At 39.7% G+C, this 21637-nt stretch overlaps 3 protein-coding genes across 3 annotated transcripts in view; 2 read left to right on the forward strand and 1 right to left on the reverse strand.

Annotated features, from left to right (window-relative positions):
* LOC145890641 (neurexin-1-like) overlaps nt 1-21637 on the reverse strand; it is a 142378-nt gene that overhangs the window by 71173 nt on the left and 49568 nt on the right. The gene's annotated exons all lie outside the window — the stretch shown is intronic.
* Nucleotides 1151-14421, forward strand: LOC145890111 (uncharacterized). The gene is made up of 15 exons (XM_082981150.1): nt 1151-1223; nt 2481-2600; nt 2662-2777; nt 2845-4345; nt 4808-11449; nt 11666-11741; nt 11804-11862; nt 11930-12012; nt 12078-12145; nt 12347-13086; nt 13473-13526; nt 13586-13675; nt 13996-14073; nt 14138-14230; nt 14303-14421. The coding sequence occupies exons 1-15, from the start codon at nt 1151-1153 to the stop codon at nt 14419-14421; spliced, it is 9912 nt and encodes a 3303-aa protein (XP_082837276.1).
* Nucleotides 15916-21634, forward strand: LOC145890647 (bile acid-sensitive ion channel-like). Its single transcript, XM_082981775.1, has 9 exons — nt 15916-16240; nt 16515-16650; nt 17135-17350; nt 18095-18305; nt 18960-19149; nt 19681-19820; nt 20054-20161; nt 20289-20421; nt 20485-21634. Exons 1-9 carry the CDS (start codon nt 16063-16065, stop codon nt 20664-20666), a joined length of 1494 nt encoding a protein of 497 aa, XP_082837901.1. The 5' UTR covers nt 15916-16062; the 3' UTR covers nt 20667-21634.

The following is a 21637-nucleotide window of genomic DNA, read 5'->3' on the forward strand; positions in this document are numbered from 1 at the left end:
TTTTTGCATTTGTAATGATGGTGTAGTGACTAATGTATGTTTTTCTAATTAGGCTGTATTGCCTATGAAATTGACGCCATTATCGTCACTACCTAGGCTGTATTGCCCATGAAATTGACGCCATTATCGTCACTACCTAGGCTGTATTGTGTATTGACAGTGCCGGAATGATTAACTATTAGGCAAACAAGGCACATGGCAAAAACACAGACTACGTGAATAACTTTCAGGATTTATTAAGTCATGCCGGCAACAACGTTTTCTTCGCTTCGAAAGTTCGTTGAAAGTCCCCTGGTGCTTGGTTTAATAGAGTTGAGATGCGAGAGCAGTGACTATACGTCATCCCGTCGCACGACTACGAATGTGTCGTCCACATAACGCCTCCGAAAACTGAGAGGGTTAACAAACGTTGCCAACGCCCTGTTTTCCTCACATTCCATAACAATGTTTGCGATCACAACGGAAAGTGGGGATCCCATAGCAGTACCGAAAATAAGATTATAATTAATACGTCAAAAGCAGTGTTTCTTAACCTTTTTTGGATCACGAACCCCTAAAACATTACTTGAAAAGCTATGGACCCCTTTGCAAGAAACACATTGCAAATGTCGAAAAATTAAAATTCGTGGACAGCGAAACCTTATGGACAGAGGAAAATACGTGGATTTTCGGAATAATTGTATTTCGTTCTATAGACCCCTCAATGCGTCTTCTAGGACCCCTTGGGGGTCCATGGACCCCAGGTTAAGAACCCCTGCACTAAAGCATGTGAGTTGATGGGATAAGATGAGAAAGCAAGGAAAACTGGCCAACGGGACATATTGCATAATGTATACATTTCAGTTCATGTAAAACTTGCCGGAGGTGCTCAGGGCGGGTCTTGACACAATTATCCGATTATTTTAAAACATAATTTTAAGTAGCTTTCAGTTGTTTTTGATAAATTAAACCTTTCGGTGCTGTTATATTCTACCGGTCATCCATTATTTTCAGACATAAGCGTCATCTGGTTTCATTTCAAAATTGCGCCAGAAATTTCTTCATTGGTTTCGTGGCCGATGTGTTTGATTTTAACTTTTGACATTGTTATTATTTCGAAGATACTTTTTACCGCCTTAAGTGGTGTTATTTTGCTAGCCAATGGGCCATAATGATGAAAAGTTGTAAATCACCTGAAGAAGGTGCGACATGCAAAATATTTCTTACAGAAGCCCAGATTGAAGGTATTTTAATTGACATTGTCTAATACTTGTTGCTTGTTACCGTAATTGCGAAAACTGACCTGATCCGATTTCTTGTTCAACAGTCTCCCTAAATCGTTTCTTTGCCAACCTGGCTATATTTTTGCTGAGTGGTAATTGTGCAAACTAACAATGGCCACCAAAAAAATAAAATTTAAAAAATAACAAAAATTATTCATTTATAAGGAAGTGGTGAAATTCAGCCGGTTCGCACCGGTTCTATAGAACCGTCTCACGAAATTGTATGAGATCAGCGTACTGGTTAGCATTACTGGGGACTGTCAATGGATTTTCGTAACAGAACCGGCTGAAAAATAGGACTCTTGTGATAGAACCAACTGACAAAAATTTGAATCCCACCACCGAGTGAGCATTATGTACAAGATTACATAAATGTTAACACAGAGCTCATAATCACACAGAAACTCGTTTTTCTTAATTTTACTCTATATGAACACGAGACTGGAAAAAATGTCACTTTTGCGAAAATTTGCCGATAACCTGCTCAATATTAGTGAGCTAATGCATTAACAAATAAAAAAACGTTGCGATCGTTCACACAATTACTGATCGCCGAAACAAAATCCTCCCGACAAAAAAAAAACTTTCCAATCTGGAATGTACACAGTCAGTGAAACATTTATAGGCATGGCTAAAATATTTCCAGGACCCATTCAACAATGAAATCTAATCCTGTGTTGAAAGTTATTATCATTGATTTACCTACTGACCATGTATAATCTTTCTGAGACTTGTCAACAGAAAGGTAAAGAATTATGCCTGGTGAAAAAATGATTCAAGCTGCTTTAGATTGGAATTAACTGGTAACCACAAATTGGGGTTACCACAGTCCCTGCCCATGTCATTTTTGAAGCCCAAATTTATTAGGACAACTAGATGATTATATATATATATATATATACCTTTTTCTTGGTTATGTATTGGTGATGACCTTTTCTGGGGATCCCAGATGACACACAATTATGAAACCACACACAGCCTCATGCACAGCAGTTAGTTATTAGGGTGAAAAATGATCCAACATCCAGAGCTACTTGTTGCAGAAATCGTATGTGTTGCAAAAGTAAAAAATGTGTCAATTTTGTTGGTTTTAACATTATCATCTTCAACAAAGATGCATAATGTACACTGCTAATGTAGCAAAACAACAAAACACTTCCCTTCTGCAAATGACATGTTATGTGTTGTTGACACAAAAATATTCTGGTCCAATTACAGATGGCAATCTAGTAGTATATGGTCAAGAGTATGGAGAGCTAATTGACCAGTTTACTGCGTTATCCAATGACCTTCAAGTGCATGGACCTCGGCTACGGAAATTACCCCAGCCTAAGCCAGGTAAATACAACATATAAAGAAATATTAACTGATGTTGATGTGATTGTTTTGTTTTTCATAGATGAGCCATGTGTTTGTAAGTTCAAAGCAGACGACCAATGGTACAGAGCTCTTACCAGTCGTCAATTGGCATCTGGTGCATGGATAGTTAAGTTTGTGGATTATGGAAACTGTGAGGTATTGTTACCGCTGTTTTTTATTTATACAATTTGTATTTATCATTTTCTCGAACAAATATTTTTAGCAAGTGACTGCTGATGAGTTGCATGTGCTTCCTGAAAAGTTGGCGGTGTTGCCCCAGCAAGTTTTGTCAATGGTCTTAGATGATTCAATTCGACCTGTGGGAACAGCTGCAGTGTGGACTCCAGTAGTCACCAATCTCATCCTCAACAGTTTAATGTATTCTGATGTTTTTGTAAAAGTATTAAAGGTGATTTCACCAGGATTTGTGAAAGTAGAATGTGCAGAAATAGAGAAAGTGCTGTGTGAGAGTGGGTACACCGAAAAAGGACTCATTTACCCTTACGTGAAATACTTTCCTGGATGGCAGTTTAAAGCATATGCATCCAATATTCTTAATGATGGAACAATCTACCTTCAAGAACTTGAGTCTGCAACTGAACTTGACCAGTTAATGGATAAAATAAGCCGGCATTTTGCTGCTAGAGAGAACAAAATTCCCCTCACAAAAAAGAATCTGCTTCCTGGCACCCTCATGGCTGCCATTTACTCCCAAGATCAGGGTGTATACAGAGCACAAATTCTTGATGTTGATGGTGACTCTGCTACTGTAAAATACATCGATTATGGTGACAGTGAACAGCAGGAACTTGTCAACATGTTTGTTCTTCCAAAACAATTCTGTGAACTTGAATACCAGGCAATTCCCTGTGCACTGGATGAATTCATTCTTGCCCCTGGTTGTGGTTCACCAAAAGTAAGAAAAGTTTTGAGTGATTGCACAGTTAACAGCATTCTTGATGTGACTGTAGTTAAACAAATATTCAATGAAAATGTTCAGCTAGAAGTAAAAGTGTTGCAAGCTGGAACCAACATCTGCATCTTTGCTCTTGCCGCGGGCTTTGTCAGTACAAAACCCTCCACAAAATGCCAATTAAACAAGGAAGAAGTACAGTTGCAATGTTCAGAAATGGCCATAGGAAAGACCTACAAAATGTTTGTAACGCATGTTGAAGATGATGGCAAGATATACTTAACTGATGTGGAAAAGTGCTCTGAACTTGACTTGCTGATGGAGGGAATTAAGCAGCATTGTGATGATGAAAAAGCAGAAAAGATAATCTCTCTTGCTGTTGGCACCCCTTGTCTTGCTATGTATGAGGTTGACGAAACGTGGTATCGTGCTAAGGTCATTGAAGTCAGTGCCGATGATGTGGTTGTACGTTATGTTGATTATGGTAACACATCCAAAATGAAGGCAACTGCATTGAAAGCCATGCAAAATAAATTCACAGAACTAAATTGTCAGGCTGTGCCTTGCTGCATGGTGAATGGGACAACAGAAAGCCAAGTGGAAACTCTAAAAAGTTTGCTTGATTTAGAAGTTGAGGTCCAGTTTCTTGGACAACAGTCAGATGGGGATTATACAGTTCAAATACTGCATAAAGGTAGTATGTTGAATCCAACGGACCCATTACCTAGTGAAAGTTGCACGTCGCCTGAGTTAAGATTTAAAAGTTTTGTGCTTAAGGTTGGAAATGTGATTGTGATTGAGGTCATCCAGGTGATTTCTGCGGGAAATTTTTGGGCTCACTGTCTTGAAAACGAAGGTGATTACATAACCATGATTGGAGAATTGAATGCCTGTCAAGCGGAAAACCTAGAACAACCTGAAATTGGACAAGTGTGTGCTGCTTTTGACACAGTCACCAATAAGTGGCAAAGAGGGAAAATACTCTCTTGCATGGGTGATGGAAAAATATCTGTGTTTCTCGTTGACCATGGGAGAAGTATTGTCTGTGCAAACGACCAGGTAAGAGGTCTTTCGTCAAAATTTGCTGGATTGCCTTCTCAAGCAATAAAGTGCTCTCTGGATGAAAACATGTCAGCTAAAATGTTACATGGCAAGTACAACTTACTTGTCAAAGGCTTTAGCCAGGAAACAAGCTCGTACAAGGTGGAAATACATGGTGAGAAGTTGGGAAGAAATGGACTATCTGCAACTGTTATGTCAGCTTCCACACTAACCCTAACATCAGTTGGAAGCACTGAGAAAAGCTCAAGCCTTGGAAATCTGTATTCAACATGTGTGGCCTTGGGGACTTTTGTAAAAGTCAATGTGTGTTTTGTGGAAGATGTTGATTGCTTATGGGTTCAACAAGGCTGTAATGAAAAACAACTGTACGATCTTATGAGCAACATGAAGTCTTACTACTCACAGTTGAGCCAGAACCAGGAAGTCCTGAAGGATATTAAAACTGACAAGCTATGTTGCACTGGAATGTGTCATGACAACAATGAGATTGACTGGTATAGAGGAAGAATTCTTTGTAGCTACGGTGATGTAGTGGAAATAAAGCTAATTGATTTTGGAAATGACATCACTGTGGGAAAAAGTGATGTAAAGTCCTTGGCTTCCCAGTTCTTTGAATTGAAAGCTCAAGCATTGAAGTGTCAACTGAACAATGTTCAACCACCTAACAGAAAGTGGTCCAAATCTGCTTTGCGTCAATTGAAAGATCTTGTGCTGGCAAGTGGTGGCAAGACTTTGGGCCGCTTCGTCAGAAAGCAAAACCTCACATACTTGGTTGACCTTGCTGTAGAAATCAATGCAGAAAAGCAGGATGTGGCCAGGGCAATGTGTGACAGTGGAAATGCAGTCCTGTTGCAAGAAACCATCAACAATATTTCTCAACAAGTTGTTCAAAAACCACCCAGTGTGGAATCCTCCAAGACTCAAAAGATGTTTTACAGAAGTAGGGGTCTTGCTATGGTCGGTGCTGAGCTCAAGGTGATACCATGCACAAGCAAATCTCCAGATGAATTTTTTCTTCAAATTGTTGATTTGGCATACAGGCAAAAGTACATCAAGCTATTCCGAAAATTTCATGAGGCTTTAAAGAAAGATCCACCTGCAGGCGTTACTGGTGATTTATATGTAGGCAAGCCTTGCACTGTTTTTAACGAAAAGTCAGCAGACTGGTGCAGAGCAGCTATTCTGCACTACTCTGATCTTGACAGTGTCTCTGTGTGTCTTGTGGATTTGGGAAGAATTAAAACTGTGAAGTTTCATGACCTTAAAAATATTGATTTAGCTTTCGTAGCAGCTGAACCTCCAGCAGCATTGAGGTGCACTTTGCATGGGACTGTTATTCCAAACGATGGACAGTGGAGTATTGAAGCTATTAAATTATTTACTGATTTCTTTCACCAAAACACTGGTGATTTGGTCTGTACCATACATGGGTGCTTGAGTGATACCATTGGAATGGCTTTCATGTGTAGTTTAAGAACACCAAGCACTAACATAGCGATGGAACTAAAAAATGAAGGTTTCTGCCAGCAGATACCAGTTTTGGGCACACTAATGCCTCCGCTATGGCTCAAGTCATTCATATACTCCAACCTGGATGTTGCTCGTGGAAAAGAAGACATATTCTACATCACACATGTTGAAAGCAGTACTTTGTTTTACTGCCAACTAGAGAGGAACTTTGCAGCTTTTGACATGATGATGGACCAACTGCAAGCGCACTGTGCAAATGACACATCGCCCATGATGACCTTAGAAGAAATTACTCAAGACTGCATGTGCTTTGCAAAATACCGGAGCGAGCAGTGGTGCAGAGCTCACTTTATCACATTATTACCGGATGGAAACATACAAATACTATTTGTAGATTATGGCAACATCGACAGTGTATGTTGGGGTGAAGTGAAGCGTTATTCTGGTGACCAGTTCTACCAACTGCCCATAATGGCTTTACCATGCTGTTTGTCAGATTCAACCCTCTTTGAATCAAACAGTGATCTGTCCTTGCAGGTTTGCAGCAAAATGAAGGAGACAGTTCTTGAAAGGCTCTACACTGGCATGGTGACTGGTTGCACCAACGGAAAACTGCATTTGGACTTGTTTGACAATGGAAAACGCATCAATGATGAAATAACCGGCCAATTACCCACAAGCATGGTGGTAAAAAAAGCTTCAGCAAGCTCTAGTTCCGACACTGATGAGGATGTGATCAACTCTAGACTCCGAGCAGAACTATCAGAGCCTTTTTGTCTGCGAGTTGGTGCCAAAGAGCCTGTTGCACTCCTAAACTGCATAAGTCCACACCACTTTTATGTCCAGCTAAAGCAGTTGGATAAAGATAAGGTTCAGTGTGAAGAAAAGGTGGATGGGTTCTACACAGCTGTGCGCAATGCTGACTACCCTGTCTATGCATTAAGTCCCGGGGACACAGTCTGTGCTTGGCAGTCAGGTGTTTCGAAGTGGTCCAGGGCTACTGTTTTAAATGTTGCTCAACCTATCGATGATCAAGTGGAGGTGTTGTTTGTGGATTCAGGCCAGTATGGAAAAGTAGACAAAAGCAAGCATGTCAAACAGTTGGTTGGAAAAATGCTTAAATGGCCCAAAATGGCAGTAGCAGTATCCCTAGCTGGCATTCAGCCAAAAACGTCAAACAGCAATTGGATGCAAGACGCTGTTGTTCAATTGAATGACTTGCTTAAAACTGACACTCTTAACATGCAGTTTCTACACAAGCAAGACTCTGGTACTTGGATGGTAAAACTCTTGGCTGGTGACGATGACATTGCTCAAATCCTTGTAGAAAGAGACATTGCATGTTGGAATATGGATGAGTGCAGGGTGTTCAACTTAAATCCACAGGAGGAGGTTATTGTGCCAACATATTTCATAGCAGGTCAAACTTATGAAGTTTATATCAGCCATGTGGATTGCCATGACACTGTTTTCGTGCAGAAGGTGGAAACATTTAGAAACCTTAAAACAATGATGTCAGAAATTAACAAGGAGGTAGATAGTCTGGAGCAGTTCTACTCTGTGCCAAATGCTGGAGATTTGTGTCTGGCCAAGTACAGCTTGGATGGGTTGATTTATCGTGCTCGGGTCACTGAAAGAATTTTGTCCAACTATGCGGATAAAACAACTTTATTTATTCAGTTTATTGATTATGGAAACGGTTGCGGAGTCACGCTGAACAGCACATACCACTGTCCAGCCAAATACCTAAAGCAACAAGAGTTTGCTGTGCGCTGCAAAGTACTCAATATCCCTTCTGAGCTTTCCAAAGACGAGGCATTTTTAAAATTAGGTGACTTATCTGTTTCAGAGGATATCACCCTTCTTTGTTCAACCAACAGCTTTGATTCTTCAGAAAAATGCCATAAAATTAACTTGAAAGTAAAAACGTCACAGGGGCCAACAATGTCATTACCTGGATTTTGGTCAACTGACAGCACTAAGTCTCAAGATATGCCCGACAATAATGACCTTCCATGTTACAAGCCAATAGAAAGCCTAGAGGGGCAGTCCAACAAACAGGTATACATAAGTCATGTGGTTAACCCTGGTGAAGTGTATTGCCAGTTGTCGGAAAACTACGACCAACTTGAAACCCTAACTTCCAGCATATCCAGTTATTATGCAGAACATATTAATGATCAGAACGATGTGGTGTCAAGAGTTCAAGATCTCGCTGTCGGAGATTCATGCATTGCAAAATTTAGCATCGATGAAAACTGGTATCGAGCATTAGTTACTAATGTGATTGATGACAAATCCCTGACAGTTCGGTTTGTTGATTATGGAAATGAGGAAACAGTTATGTTGCAAGATATTCGTCATTCGAAAGTTGGATTTTGTTTGTGTCCCATGCAAGGAATCTACTGCCGTCTTGTGTCCGTTCCATGCGACGCAAACACTTGGAGTGACAAGGAAATCCGTGATTTTGATTCTCGTGTGGCCGCACTTGAACTAAGTGCTACATTTTGCAGCTTTGTAGGTGAATCGAAACACATCTATGATGTTATGTTACGCTTGCCTGATGGTTCTTTACTAAACAAAGAGTATGCTCATTCTGGGACACAATCACCATGCCCACAGGATGATTTTAAGCCAATTACTTCTCCTACAGAGCCTTTAGACAAAGACACAGTGAGTATTTCTGTGTCTAACCCTGATGCTTGTACTTCTGTTGAAAAGATTGGGGGTACAGATGAGGTAATACTCACAACAAAGAAAGTGAACATTGAGCAAGGTTCAACCATGGCTGCCTTCATGAGTTATGCTGAAAATCCAAACAATTTTTCTGTTCATCTGGCAAATTGTGAAGAAATCTTGGAAAACATACAGAAGTGTGTTGATGAACTTGCAGAAAAAGACTTTGCAATCGAAGAGTTGGACATCAACTCTCCCTGTGTGGCACAAAGTCCGGACGATGGAGTATTTTATCGTGGTCAAATCACAGATGCAGACAGTGACCAGGCCACTGTCCTCTTTGTAGATTATGGTAACAAGTGCCAAGTAAAGTGGGCCAGAATTAGACCGGTCACATCTGATTTGCTTGAGTTGCCTGCTCAGGCCATACCCTGTCACCTAATGAACATACCCAAATACACAAGTGAAAAATCGATTAAAGCAGCCATCGACGAGTTTTTAAACCTGACCCTTGACCAGGAATTGGTTGTCACGTTTGTGAACTCAACACCAACAGGTTGTTGGGAGGTGGAAGTTGAAGTCAGAGGTAAAAATTTATCCCAAATGTTAAAAGACATTGAAACTGATGCCAAACAGGAACAATGCAGTTCCAGCAACTCTGAGGATGATTCAAGTGATGAAACAGATACTTCCAGCAGTTCTGATGAATGTTCGGATTCAGATGAACCTGAAAGCTCAAGTGGAAGCTCCTCCGTAAGTTCAAGAGACAGAAAAAACTTTTCATCCCCGCGCCTTTCACCTATTCAACCAACAAGTCGCCATCAACACCAAAATAATCCCTTGGGCAAAAGCGACACAACGAAGTTTGCAGAACGGAAATTTCTTAATGGAGAAATACACAAAGGGGTGATTATTTCGGGCATGGATACCTCCCAGTTTTTCGTGAGGCTCGAGTCTGATCCATGTATTTTTCCATTGTTGAAAGATATTATATACCCAAATGAGGACAAAGTAGCAAAAGGGGTTTGTATTGCAAAGCTAAAACCTGAGGATGTGTGGGAACGGGCTGATGTCTTCGGAGAATTTGACGGCACCAAAACTGTGTTGTTTGTTGACAACGGCAAGGTGATCAACAGCAAAAGGTTTTTGACTGCAGCGATACCTGACAACTTACTGAAATTTCCTGCTCAAGCAGTCTGTTGCAATATTTCTACTGGCAATTCAGAATTTATTAATTTTTGCCACGGTGTGTTAGGCCAACATGTGATAATTACATTTCATCAACCAGTTGAGCATCAAGTCTCAAAGTTTCTTATTACGAAATGGACAGTGGACATCTCTTTTCTTGGGATGGGTTTGGAAACTTTTCTCACAAAGAAGTCCATGCTTAACACACAGGGTGATGGAAGCAAACAAATCGATGTCTTTGAACCAGCTGCCATTTCAACACCATTGCTTCCTGAAATTCTCATCACAAATGATCAGGGCTCATCACAGACCCATGGTAAAGAAAACACAGCAATGAGGAAGCCGGACACAGGTGCTTTAACTTCTCATGTGCACAGATTACAGAACTTAATTAGACAAGGTGCAAGTCAAGAGCAACTTTTGCGACTAACAGACAACCTGATGGTAATGGCTTGCAGCATTTCTAAAGTGAAAGCTCTCCCCACGGCAGTCGGTGCAGATGGTGACAAAAACACAGGTAATGCAGATAGTCCTGAGGACCACAAACGACCGAGTTCACCCGCTCATAAAACATTGGAGAGTCCATGTAAGAAGATAAGGTTGGACACTGATGCTGTAACAACACAACCTGAAACACCAGACCTGTCTCCTGCCATAAGCCAACCAGCATACCACATTTACAAGGAACTACCAAAACATACTATTAGACTTGGGGATGTCCATGAAGCTTTTGTATCCCACATAACAAGTCCAGACAGTTTTTACATCAAACCTTGCTTTCTGCTCAGTGAAGAGAATGTCTGTGACATTGGGCAATGTCCTCAGAGGCTGGAAACCATCAAAGAGTCTTGTCTTTGTGCAGTAAAACAACCAAATGAATGCAGTTACTCCAGGTGTGTTGTTGTATCGCTGTGTGACGACCAAGTCACTGTCCTCAACATTGACACAGGCAAGTCTATTATCACTGATGCAGGACAAATTTACGTCTTGCCTGAATCATGTAAAGTCTCACCACCTCTAGCAGTTTGCTGTTCCCTTGCTGGCATTCGATCTGTAAACCAAACCTGGACTGTTGAGGCAATTAAATGCTTTCAGGAAATTGTATTTAGCGACACAGAAGAAAGTGTCCGTGTTGAGTTTCTGCAAACTCCCAATGAAGCTAATCTGTCTTGGAAAGTAAAAATCAGATCTGGTTCTTCTGATGTCTCCCAGTCACTCGTGGGTAGAAATCACGCAATAAGAGAGGAACACAAAACAGATGAAAACTTTAACCAAGGCAATATTCAAAAACCCAACAAGGAAAAGAGTGCTCCTTTGTTGGATATTGGTCCATCCTTTCAATGTACAGTACCATTGCCACCCATGTCTGTTGAAGAAGATATAGGTGCTCGCTTAAACCCGGACACATTTACAATCACCCCTAAACTGTTGACGATGTCATCTGAATCCTCACTATCAGTCATATCAGATAGTGTGTTTGCCTCTGAAAATGATTCAAGTGCAAAGAACGTTTCCCCAGGTAAGTTGATTGTAACAAGGCAAGAGAAACATAACAATCATTGAGATGCAGACAGTAACACACACTGTTTACCAGCTAGTTCAGCACCACAGTCACCAGCTTTACTGATGAGATCTCACAGGTTGAAACAGTGTGTACAACTGTCTGCAGCTTAAATTGTTTATTTTTGTTTTTTTAACACCTTTACAAATGTGATAAGAAAATATTTACTATCAGAGTTTCCAAAAAAGCTATCCTGGAGCATATATCACAGCTCTGCTGAACAAGATTCTGTTGAACAAGAATCTATCAGGTGAGAGCGGGTTGTATCACCTGTTGTTGATGTCATAAATAAACTCTTGTTTGTTTAAAAAGTGGTCATGTGATGGAAAATCTGTCTGACATTGATACAGAAAAGGGAACTAAAGAACCAGGTGCCAACAACATTTTTTGACAAAACATTTTATTACATCTTGAACGTTTTTTAATTTTGAATAACAGACAACGAGGATGACAAAGAACTGCAAGAAGAAATTGACAAGCTTGTTGAGCAATTGGTCAATTCTTCATTGTCGTTGAACAAGGTTTAAACATACACTTTTTATTTACAATATTTTCTGTATGATGCGAAGCTTACTTGTTCTTTCAGAAGTTTTCAGTGTTCAGTGACTCTCAAGACGAAAGTAAAGTATGCGAAACCTCAGATGCCACAAAAAGGTCTTTTATCATTTTATACGGCATTTTGTTTACACATAAACTTTCACCCACAGTTGATAATGCCCAACTCCAGAGATTTGTTTTAAATTTGAATTTTTTAATAGTGTGGTTTCTATAGGCCAATACCAAATTGGTATTCGTATGCATGATGTTACTTACTAAACATGTACGTTTTTAAAATCTCCGTATATTTTTTGCCAGTTGGGTACCGGATATGCCCGCTACCCCAGTAGTTATCCCAACTGGTGAGGAAAAAACTGCGCCAAGTGAAAAGGATGAGAATGAAGATGACCAGTTTGTGAAGATTGCTGAGAAAATTGTTGAGCAAATATGCAACAGGGCTATAGCGACGGTTGTAAATTCACAAATGCAAGTTCAACAAGTAGAGGAACTTACCAGTTCACCCATAGAAGGGAAGCCAGCTGATCCAGTAACTGAAGTTTATGAAGATCAAACAGATGAACAGAAAAATGCCAACAACTGTGACATCCCTCTATGCTTGGCAAACAACATTGCCCCCACTAGTGTTATGGTTGAAGTTTCTGTTCCAAAACATGAAGTCACAGACAAGTGTGACTTATTGAATGATATGCCACAGCTAGTTAGCTTGTGTGAAGAGAGTGCTGGTGATCCTGTTCTTCATGGAGTCATTAAAGCTGCAGCAAACCAACTTGTTTCTGAGGCTGTTGATATAATTCCAGATTCGCAGAATTCCAAGTGTGGTCCAGTTGAGAATGTTCCAATACCATGCTTGTATAAAGAGGAAAGTGGTGTTCCAGACAAGTGTGACTTATTGAATGATATGCCATCCTTAGTTAGCCTTTGTAAAAAGAATGCTGGTAATCCTGTTTTTCATGGAGATATTGATGCTGATGCCAAGCAAGTGGTTTCTGACCTAATTGCTGTGATTCCAGATGTGAAGAATTCCAAGGACATCCCAGGTGAGAATTTTTCTTTTTTATAACTCCATCTCGAGGTATCTGGTGTGAATGTGTTTCATTTTAAGAGATGTACAATAGAGCACCAGTTCCCAACCAGGGGTAAATTTTGTACGTCATGAAGTTTTTGAACGGTTATGTATTGGCAAAAGCATTAGTTATTTATGAATTATTTCTTTGCTTCGCTGTTTACTATTTTTAAGTTTAATACAACTGTTTTGCAAAATTAATATGTCAAAACACGAGGTAAATTTGGTCTTCAATGGCTGTTTAAGGGGGTAAACAGGAGAAAAAAGGTTGCAAACCTGTGCTATAGAGAGCAATCTGTTTTTGCCTCTGGAGGAAACTCCTCAGCAATACAATGTGACACATTAAACTGTACTTCACAGACCACATGACATGCACAGAACCAATTAAATCAGGAGATGATCCAACCCCTAAAGGTACTGCACTTTTTCTTATGTTTCTATATTTGTTGTTTGCTTTATTTTAAACTAAACAGAATTTAAAACTGATCCGGAACCACTGCTAGATGTCACAGGAGAAGAAGACCTTTCTGACGTGCAGGATCACAAACCACCGTTGATCAATGGTAAAAAAGCCAGAATGTCCATCCTTCTTTCCCATGCACTAGTTTCCCGTCAAAATTGTTCACATATGCCACGCAAGTTCTACCCCAAAACGTTTTCATAATGCCCAACCTAACAGTCAGCATCCCCAAAGTCTGGCGAACAATAACCATGCAAGTGTATTGAGTGCGCATATGCGCAACTCCTTTTGGACAAATGTAAACAGGGTTGCAGTGATTATATAGTAGGTACTTCTATTGCCAAATATGCACCATTCTCCAATTGTCGGTTGCTACTGGTTTGTCAATGCAGTGGTGATATCTTATCATTATTTTCTCGTCAGTGTACGACGAAACAACAGCAGCTGAGGATGAGGAAACCAAAGCAATGAACGACAACTTTTCCCTGGAAATTATGAAGAGTAAGCGTTATTTTCTTTTTGTACTGGTTTGCATACGATGGTTTAAACACTCATAATCCATCAGATCAGTATCTATCGACCCCGAAACATGAGGAAAACCGGCGAGTATCGGAAGAAATATCTGTATACAGCACCCCACTTTCTGTATGTGACAAAGGTAAAGTGCAGTAAACGAAATATGTTATATTCTGTACATGCGTTAATGGTATACGTATGTTAAACGATTAAGTTGGCGGAAATGAGCACTGTGACGTCACACTCACCCATTCATCCGGATCGGAAGCCTCTTGTGACGAAAGTCAGAGAGATGATTTGCTCTTTGTCAGTGCCAGAAATGACTCCCAGTAATTGTATAAATTAAGGTTTCCATAACGCAATACAACTTATTTACTGCCTAAATGTAGCATAATAGTCTGAGCACTTCATTGCAAAAACTTACCAAAATCAGTGTACATTCAATAAAGTTCAAAGTTAATGCTGCTTTCTTTTGGTTCAATTCGTCTGTTTTTCGTGAGTGTGCTTCAAAAAACCAGATGGTGTTTGTTAATTAGGCGTCGATTGTGTTCCCACTGTTTTGTACGCTGCGATTTTGCGACTGGGTTCAATATATTCCATTCTTTCACGATTTCGATTTCGTGTGGACTTCTGTGTTACGAATAGTTCTGGCAAGGATTGATCGAAGTGTCGTGAAAGGTTGAAGAGAAATTGATTTGGAAATATATCCGGCTGTTCTTAATTGTCCGAAGTGTAGTTAGTAGGATTTCGCCTACTGGAATTGGCGGTTTGGAGTGAATATGATGTTACAATGTTGTGGACTTATAGAACACAATACAATTAGGCAAGTAGCTAGAAAGTAAAAAAAGAGCAACTCCGAAATTGGCGAAAATTTAAACTATACAATCCGGAATATTCAAAACGTCAAGGATTTTTCCTCAAAAAATATAACTGAGTCCACTGTATTAAATTGTAGCAAATACAGAGCGTAACAAACCAAACAGGCGTGTAAAGAAGTAATGTAGGCCTACTGCAGTCACATGGATTACCCATTAGAATTCCATAACCATAAAGAATTACCACTGAAGCTTTTCTTTTGCAAAGAAATTAAAATCGTTTCTTGCTAGGCCTAAACTATGGAATAACTAATAAAACTATTATATATATCATTTTGTGGGCGAATATTTTTTGCTCTCCGCGGCATTGCAGATTAAGCACTTGCAGTTAGATATAAAGTAATATGTACACAGTGTTGTATTCACAACTTGGGCTACGTCACTGTGGCCATTCTCCTGACAAAGCAAGTGGAAAGGCGTAATTAATATGTTCTTGTAATGAAACCCGCTCGCCTTCAATAATTTAAACTCTTCGATTAAAGGTTTTGTGACATTTGCCGTCGTAAATACGTGATTTTGAAAACAAAACATCCCCTCTGCGCTGGAAAAGATATATGTCAGTTTACAAAACCAAAGGATGAGTGACAGCGAAACGAGCAAACGGAGCCTTTCAAGCGTGTCGGAAAAGGCATACAGGGAACAAGAACTAATGGGCGTGGAATTTGTACGCCTCCGCTCACGTGCTTCATCAAAGCGTGACGTAGCGACAATAGAATTGCGTTACTAAGCGTCTTTGGCCAGGCGAAAGCTTCCTTATCAGTGACTGGCGTTGATAGCGTCAATTTCGTGCTACTTAGTGGTATAGTTTTTATAATCATTAGACAAGTGTGGATTATAAAACTCAGTAGCAATGAAAGTCTGTGGGACCAGGTTTGTGGTCCAAGTTTGCAAAAACATACATGCATATTTTATTAGTATTGCGTTGATGAACTGATACAGAGCTATAAGTTTTTGCTGTCTGTCCAAAATAAAATACGTCAAACGCACATAACTTGCAGCTGGGCGTCGGTCTCACATTCTCTTGTTTCTTTACAATTAAAACGGCCGAGAAGCATCAAAGTGATCTACACGCCAACGGGCGCCTGTATTTATAGTAGTGATGAGATGCCAGAACTGTGGCGAAGACGTTATCAGCGTCGAACGCGAGGAAGATGGAGACAAAAGGAGTTTTGATTTAGAGAAAAGTTTTGCCTCGGAAACCTCGTGTCATGGAATAGCATTTTGGTACAAAAGCACCAATTCGATACAGAAAGCTTTCTGGGTGGTTCTGGTAATCGGTGAGTCAAAAGGTTCATATTTTACGAATCGGAATTTTGAAACGGTTTGGAATTCTTGGGAAACCTGTTTGTCCTGACTGTAGTTTCATAAATATACTGCTAATTTTGCTGCCAGGCATACTAATTAATCAAAATCGTTGTGCCAGAAGAACGATTTTGATTATGTAGTTTCATAAGTTCGCTTTTTTGGCAAAAATTAACTTGTTTATTTAGAACTGGCATTGGTTTAAGTTGAGGACAAAACGCGTTTTCTCAATCTGCATTATTTTTCAAGGAATGACATGCGGTGTAGTTCATCAAGTCGCTTCTCGCATTCAAAATTACTACGCGTACAGAACTTCCTCCAGTGTGGAGCAAGAGTTCGTCAGCAGCATCGAATTCCCGTCCGTGACAATATGCAACTTTAACAGGTAACATTGCTCGCCACATATCATAATAATAAGTTTGGGCGCATCTTGTTGTCATTGGATCGAAAAGCGTTCTTATCCTATGGTGTCTGCAGCACAAATTCGAGGTAGATTTTGTCAAAACATAATTACGGCTGCTTTTCACAATGTATACATGATCGTGGCCAATGCGTTTAGTGCACGTTTGCTACAATATATAAATGTAAAGCCGTCTGTTACGATCGATTGTATAAACTATGCATAGAAATACTGTATTCAATCACTATTTTTCGTTACGTGCCTTCCAAACCACAAGGCATATACCTAAAGCAATGTATTTGTCGCCCCAGATGTTCTGTATATATATGGGCTTCAACAAGTGACAAAAAATATCCAAGACCGCACAAAGTTGTTTAAAGGAAATGTTCATTAACTTTTAATGGCAAAATAAACATTATGAATAGAAATGAGGGCACAGCACAAATCACCATTTTTTGTCTTAACGCAGGCTCTTCTGGCCTGATTCTGAAGATGAGAAGTTGGCCATGCAGGTTTTGAACAAGATCTCAACCCCCTCAGATCTTGCGTACGCACGCGCTATCAACTTTCCAATCAACACGACCCACCTCAACTTTTATAGAAATATCAGCAACTTTTCTGTGAGCGACTATTACTTCCAAAAAGGGTTTCAAGTTGAAGATGGTCGAGAGTTATTGCTCTGCGGGTAAGAATTTGACTTTTAAAGTCGTCCCCAGATTAGGTTGGAGTCGCGCCATTTAGAGTTTAGTCAACCCTCAACGAAGTGTTTATAAATGTTTAATGTTTCCAAGTTTATCACATAGAAATATCACTTGCGAGACTTTAATGATTTTTAAAGTCATCTTCCGGTAAGTTTGGAGTCCCGCCATTTGGAGTTTAGCCACACTCTCACGCAAATTATTGATAATTGTTTTATGTTTCCAAGTTTATCACATAGAAATATAACTTGCGATACGGTGCCTGATCAGCAGTCTGTCAGGATACCTTGGTACAATAGCAGATCCATATTAGTTTCATTATCCTGTAATACAATTATGTGTGGATATACTGTTTCACCTTCTAGTGGGAAACCTCTTTTCACAAAGAGTTCAGCTTTAGTGTCTATTTTGCCCTTACAGACCATGCCGATTTATGTGATAATGACGTTTGCTGAATTACACCTTATGGCAAAAATTAGAAAACCTTCAAATCAGAATCTAATTGCGTTCCTTATCAGGAAGTCACCCAATTATAAACATGGGTAGTAAAGGCTGTTTATCGTGAATCCATCAACGATCACCGAACTTATTGCTTCATTTAACTGGTGTTCATATATTTCTCTTTATTAAAGAAAACGTCCTTATCGCGGTTTTTATCAAATTAAATCAAATGAATCGACCAAATGTTTGTTGCATGATGATTACCTTTACTGCTTCACACATTTTTTTAGGTTTGCCTCGGAATTGTGCACAGTGGCAAATTTCACAGAAATACTCACAAGTAGGGGAAGATGCTACACGTTCAACGCGGCCAATATGCCCCAATTGAATCAAACTGTAGGGGGATTAGGCAACGGGTTGACCTTTATGCTCAACGTCCGCCACTGGAATTACACCGAGGAACCAAATTACGGAAGGCAAGAGGCTGGGATCCTTTTTCAGGTAAGTGTATATTTGTTTTCTCGTCCCCGGGGGAAACACAAAGCAAAACGATAAGTAATTGATAAGGAACGCTCAATCGTTGTCGTCGCGATCGGGCGACTGGAGAACATGATATAATCGTGTCGCTTTTGTTGTTTGGCTCCGTATTGTTATATTTCGGACCGACGCATGTTTTCAGCTTCGGTGTGTCGGTAAAAATATCAAAAGCATTGCCAAGTGGAAACCTTTAAATCTTTAAAATGTTTATAAGTTTTACCGGCCCATAGCTAATTTTTGTTTCGGTTGCTTGCAGTGAATGATATTTCCTGAAATATACAGTGTTCATAATTCCAGTTCATTTTTATTGCAGAGTTTTTAACGTTTGACTTCAATCCCCGTTCATTTGCCCGACCCGACTGAAAACTCTAACGGAAATATACTTTTTATATAGATTAGGTTGCCATATTTGTCACAGCGCAATTACAGAAAGCAGGGTTTGTTAGTCAAAGACCTCACTTACAGTTTCTTGCCATTTTTTCCCATAGGCGCGTTGTTTTTCGATAAATGTTGGACATGTCCAGAAAAATCCTGACTTCTGGTAACCCTAAGCGACGAGACATGAGAAATGTTAGTTTACCTTCTTTTTACAAACTATGTGACTGCAATTTGTCGTAGGTTCACCCAAAAGATGTGACCCCTGACCTCGACAGACACGGAGTTGCGGTGCCAGTAGGAAGAAAAGGATACGCTCTCCTATCACAAATCAACACTGATGTGATGTACAAGCCGTGGGGAAAATGTGATCCTCCAAACCAAAAGGCACTTCGCTACTTCTCGCAATACACACTCAACTCCTGTTTACTCGGTTCGTGCTTGAAGTTAAGATTTTCTAACTCTATTTACCCGTCCAAACCAAACAGCGGTGGAATAGATTTGACAGTTTTAAGTATTGAACTGTCTGGGATTTGACTTATGAACTATGAAGTAAAATGCGACTAAACTTACAATAGTAGTCAAGTACAATGTAGGGTTGTGCCAACAGAGTGAAAATTGGATTCGGCCGAAACCGAATAATACCTGCAACCTATATTCGATAAATTTCGCACCGAATCCAAATATTTAATGACGTGATAATGTTACGTATTGTGGAAAAAAATAACACGCTCCGTTTGTATTTTCGCTGTATCGACGTAATTCTTTTCTAAAGGTGTTATTTGTGCGCGAAAATCGCTGGTATTTGCTTTGTGTAATCCCACTTGCGATTACCTTGGTAACCTTGTGTTCAGATTGCTCACCACTAAACTGCTGCAGTTTACAAAAATACAAAGAGCCAATAGGTTTTCTTTCTATTCATTTTTATCAAAGTATGCATTTGGTAATGATTTTGGATTTTTAGACTGTTTTACGGATAAAGTGCTGCAAGACTGTGGATGCTACCACTTTGATCAGCTTTGGGCAAGCGAGTTTGCTCCGCAATGCACAATAGACCAGATATACAACTGCAGTTCTCCACTAATTTCCAAAATAAAAAAAGAAGTACGTTAAAATGGTTTGTTAATCGTTTTAAACCCAACTCGGTCATTTGTAATACAATAAGTCTTTCCGCACGTTAAGTAGTATTTTTTATTGTTTTTTTTTTATAATCTCAAATATTATTCTGTGCAAATTAAATATCACTTTGAATACTATATTTGTGAAAATTGACCTCAAACAAAATAATGGTTCCAATTTCATGCGCAATGGGTAGTTTCTTATTTATGTGCTTTCAGTATTCGCCAGACTTTTGCAACTGCACAATACCGTGCTCTTTTACCGAGTATCCTGTACGGATGTCGTACTCCTATTTGCCGATACGGGAAACAAGTCTCTTCTACCAGGTACCACAACTCCCATTGGCGAAAATTAGCAGCAAAGCAACGAAATCTAGGCTATAAGTGATACAAACTTTATGAATGTAATCTCGTGGCCGCTAGACGTCGCCCAAGGTCTTATGTTTTTGCTCAGACGATTGCCAACTTGCCGCCTGATTACATCAACGAAAATATCGTAGGGCTTGAAGTGACCTTTGAGACTATTGGTTACACAAAACAAGTTCAGTCGAAGTACGTGGACGAAAGCGGGTTACTTAGTGACGTCGGTATGTATGGTTTATTGTTTTATGACATTTGCATATCACGTGGACTTGACTTTGTTGTTGAAGGCGGCCAACTCGGTTTGTGGATCGGAATGAGCTTCATCACTATAGTTGAGTTCGTCCAGTACTTTATCAGGCGTTTGACGTTGTGGATTAAGAAGCCGTTCTCAAATACTGTGAAAAAGATGAAAGGAGATGAAAGTACGAAAGATGCTTGGGAAGCGAAAACGAAAGACAGCGATACGTAGTTGCCACTTCATTAATACTGCAAAAGGTGTGCCACCACAATAATACCTCTTCATGCAGTCCCAATAGAGAATGTCTGCAGCAAATATGCAACTGCGGTGTAAAAATATATGGCCACGAAAGTGCCACAAAGATGTTTAACATTTGAAAGTAAACACTCGACCAAAAATTAGATAAAGAAGCTTTTGTGGACATTCACTTGTACGATAAACGATTTACATGCATGTGTAGTGACCACATATGTGTTCCAAAAACGACGAAACCCGTGCACCTCTTTTTTCCTCCTTACCTCTCTACAATGCTAATCATTTCTTGGAACTTTCTCCTATTTTACCTTACATTATATAATTTTTGAAAACGATCGTAAATTCAAACAAATAAGAAGTTAATTATTAATAAACCGCAGGCTCTAAAATTGCAAAAATAATTGACAGCTAATTATAAACTGCCAGGAAGGAGCCAAGTCTCCTCCCAAATGTTTGTGGTGGTGATTCGTAACGTTGGGTTTTTCCAACATTATTTCCAATGATTTTTGTTAAACATGATTTGCCATTAAGTACGTCCATTCGTTTTCTGGTGCGTGAAGTGATGTATTAAACCAAAAACTTGTACTTTAGTTTAGCCCTGTGGTTCTCAACCTTTTACACTACACTCCCCCCATACAGTAACTGTTGCATTATTGTCTCTATGTTGAGTATTGTTTCTATTGCTACCGTACAAAAGAACGCTTGTGACCTCTAAGGCGCATTACAATCAAGTCTGCAAAGCAATGAGTGCTTACGTGTGTCAGAACACTACAGTACCTCTTGAGCTCTGCTGGCCATAGACCACCGTTGAGAAACTCTGGTTTATTAGCCAATGACATACTTTGGGCCCTATCCAAATTCCCGGCTACGCCAATGGGCCGACCCGACGTGCACGAAAACTGAAAATAGGTTTTGACCACCAAGTAACATGATGAATACTAAACTGT

This window comes from Ascidia mentula, chromosome 2 (assembly GCF_947561715.1).
Source record: "Ascidia mentula chromosome 2, kaAscMent1.1, whole genome shotgun sequence".
Taxonomy (NCBI): domain Eukaryota; kingdom Metazoa; phylum Chordata; class Ascidiacea; order Phlebobranchia; family Ascidiidae; genus Ascidia; species Ascidia mentula.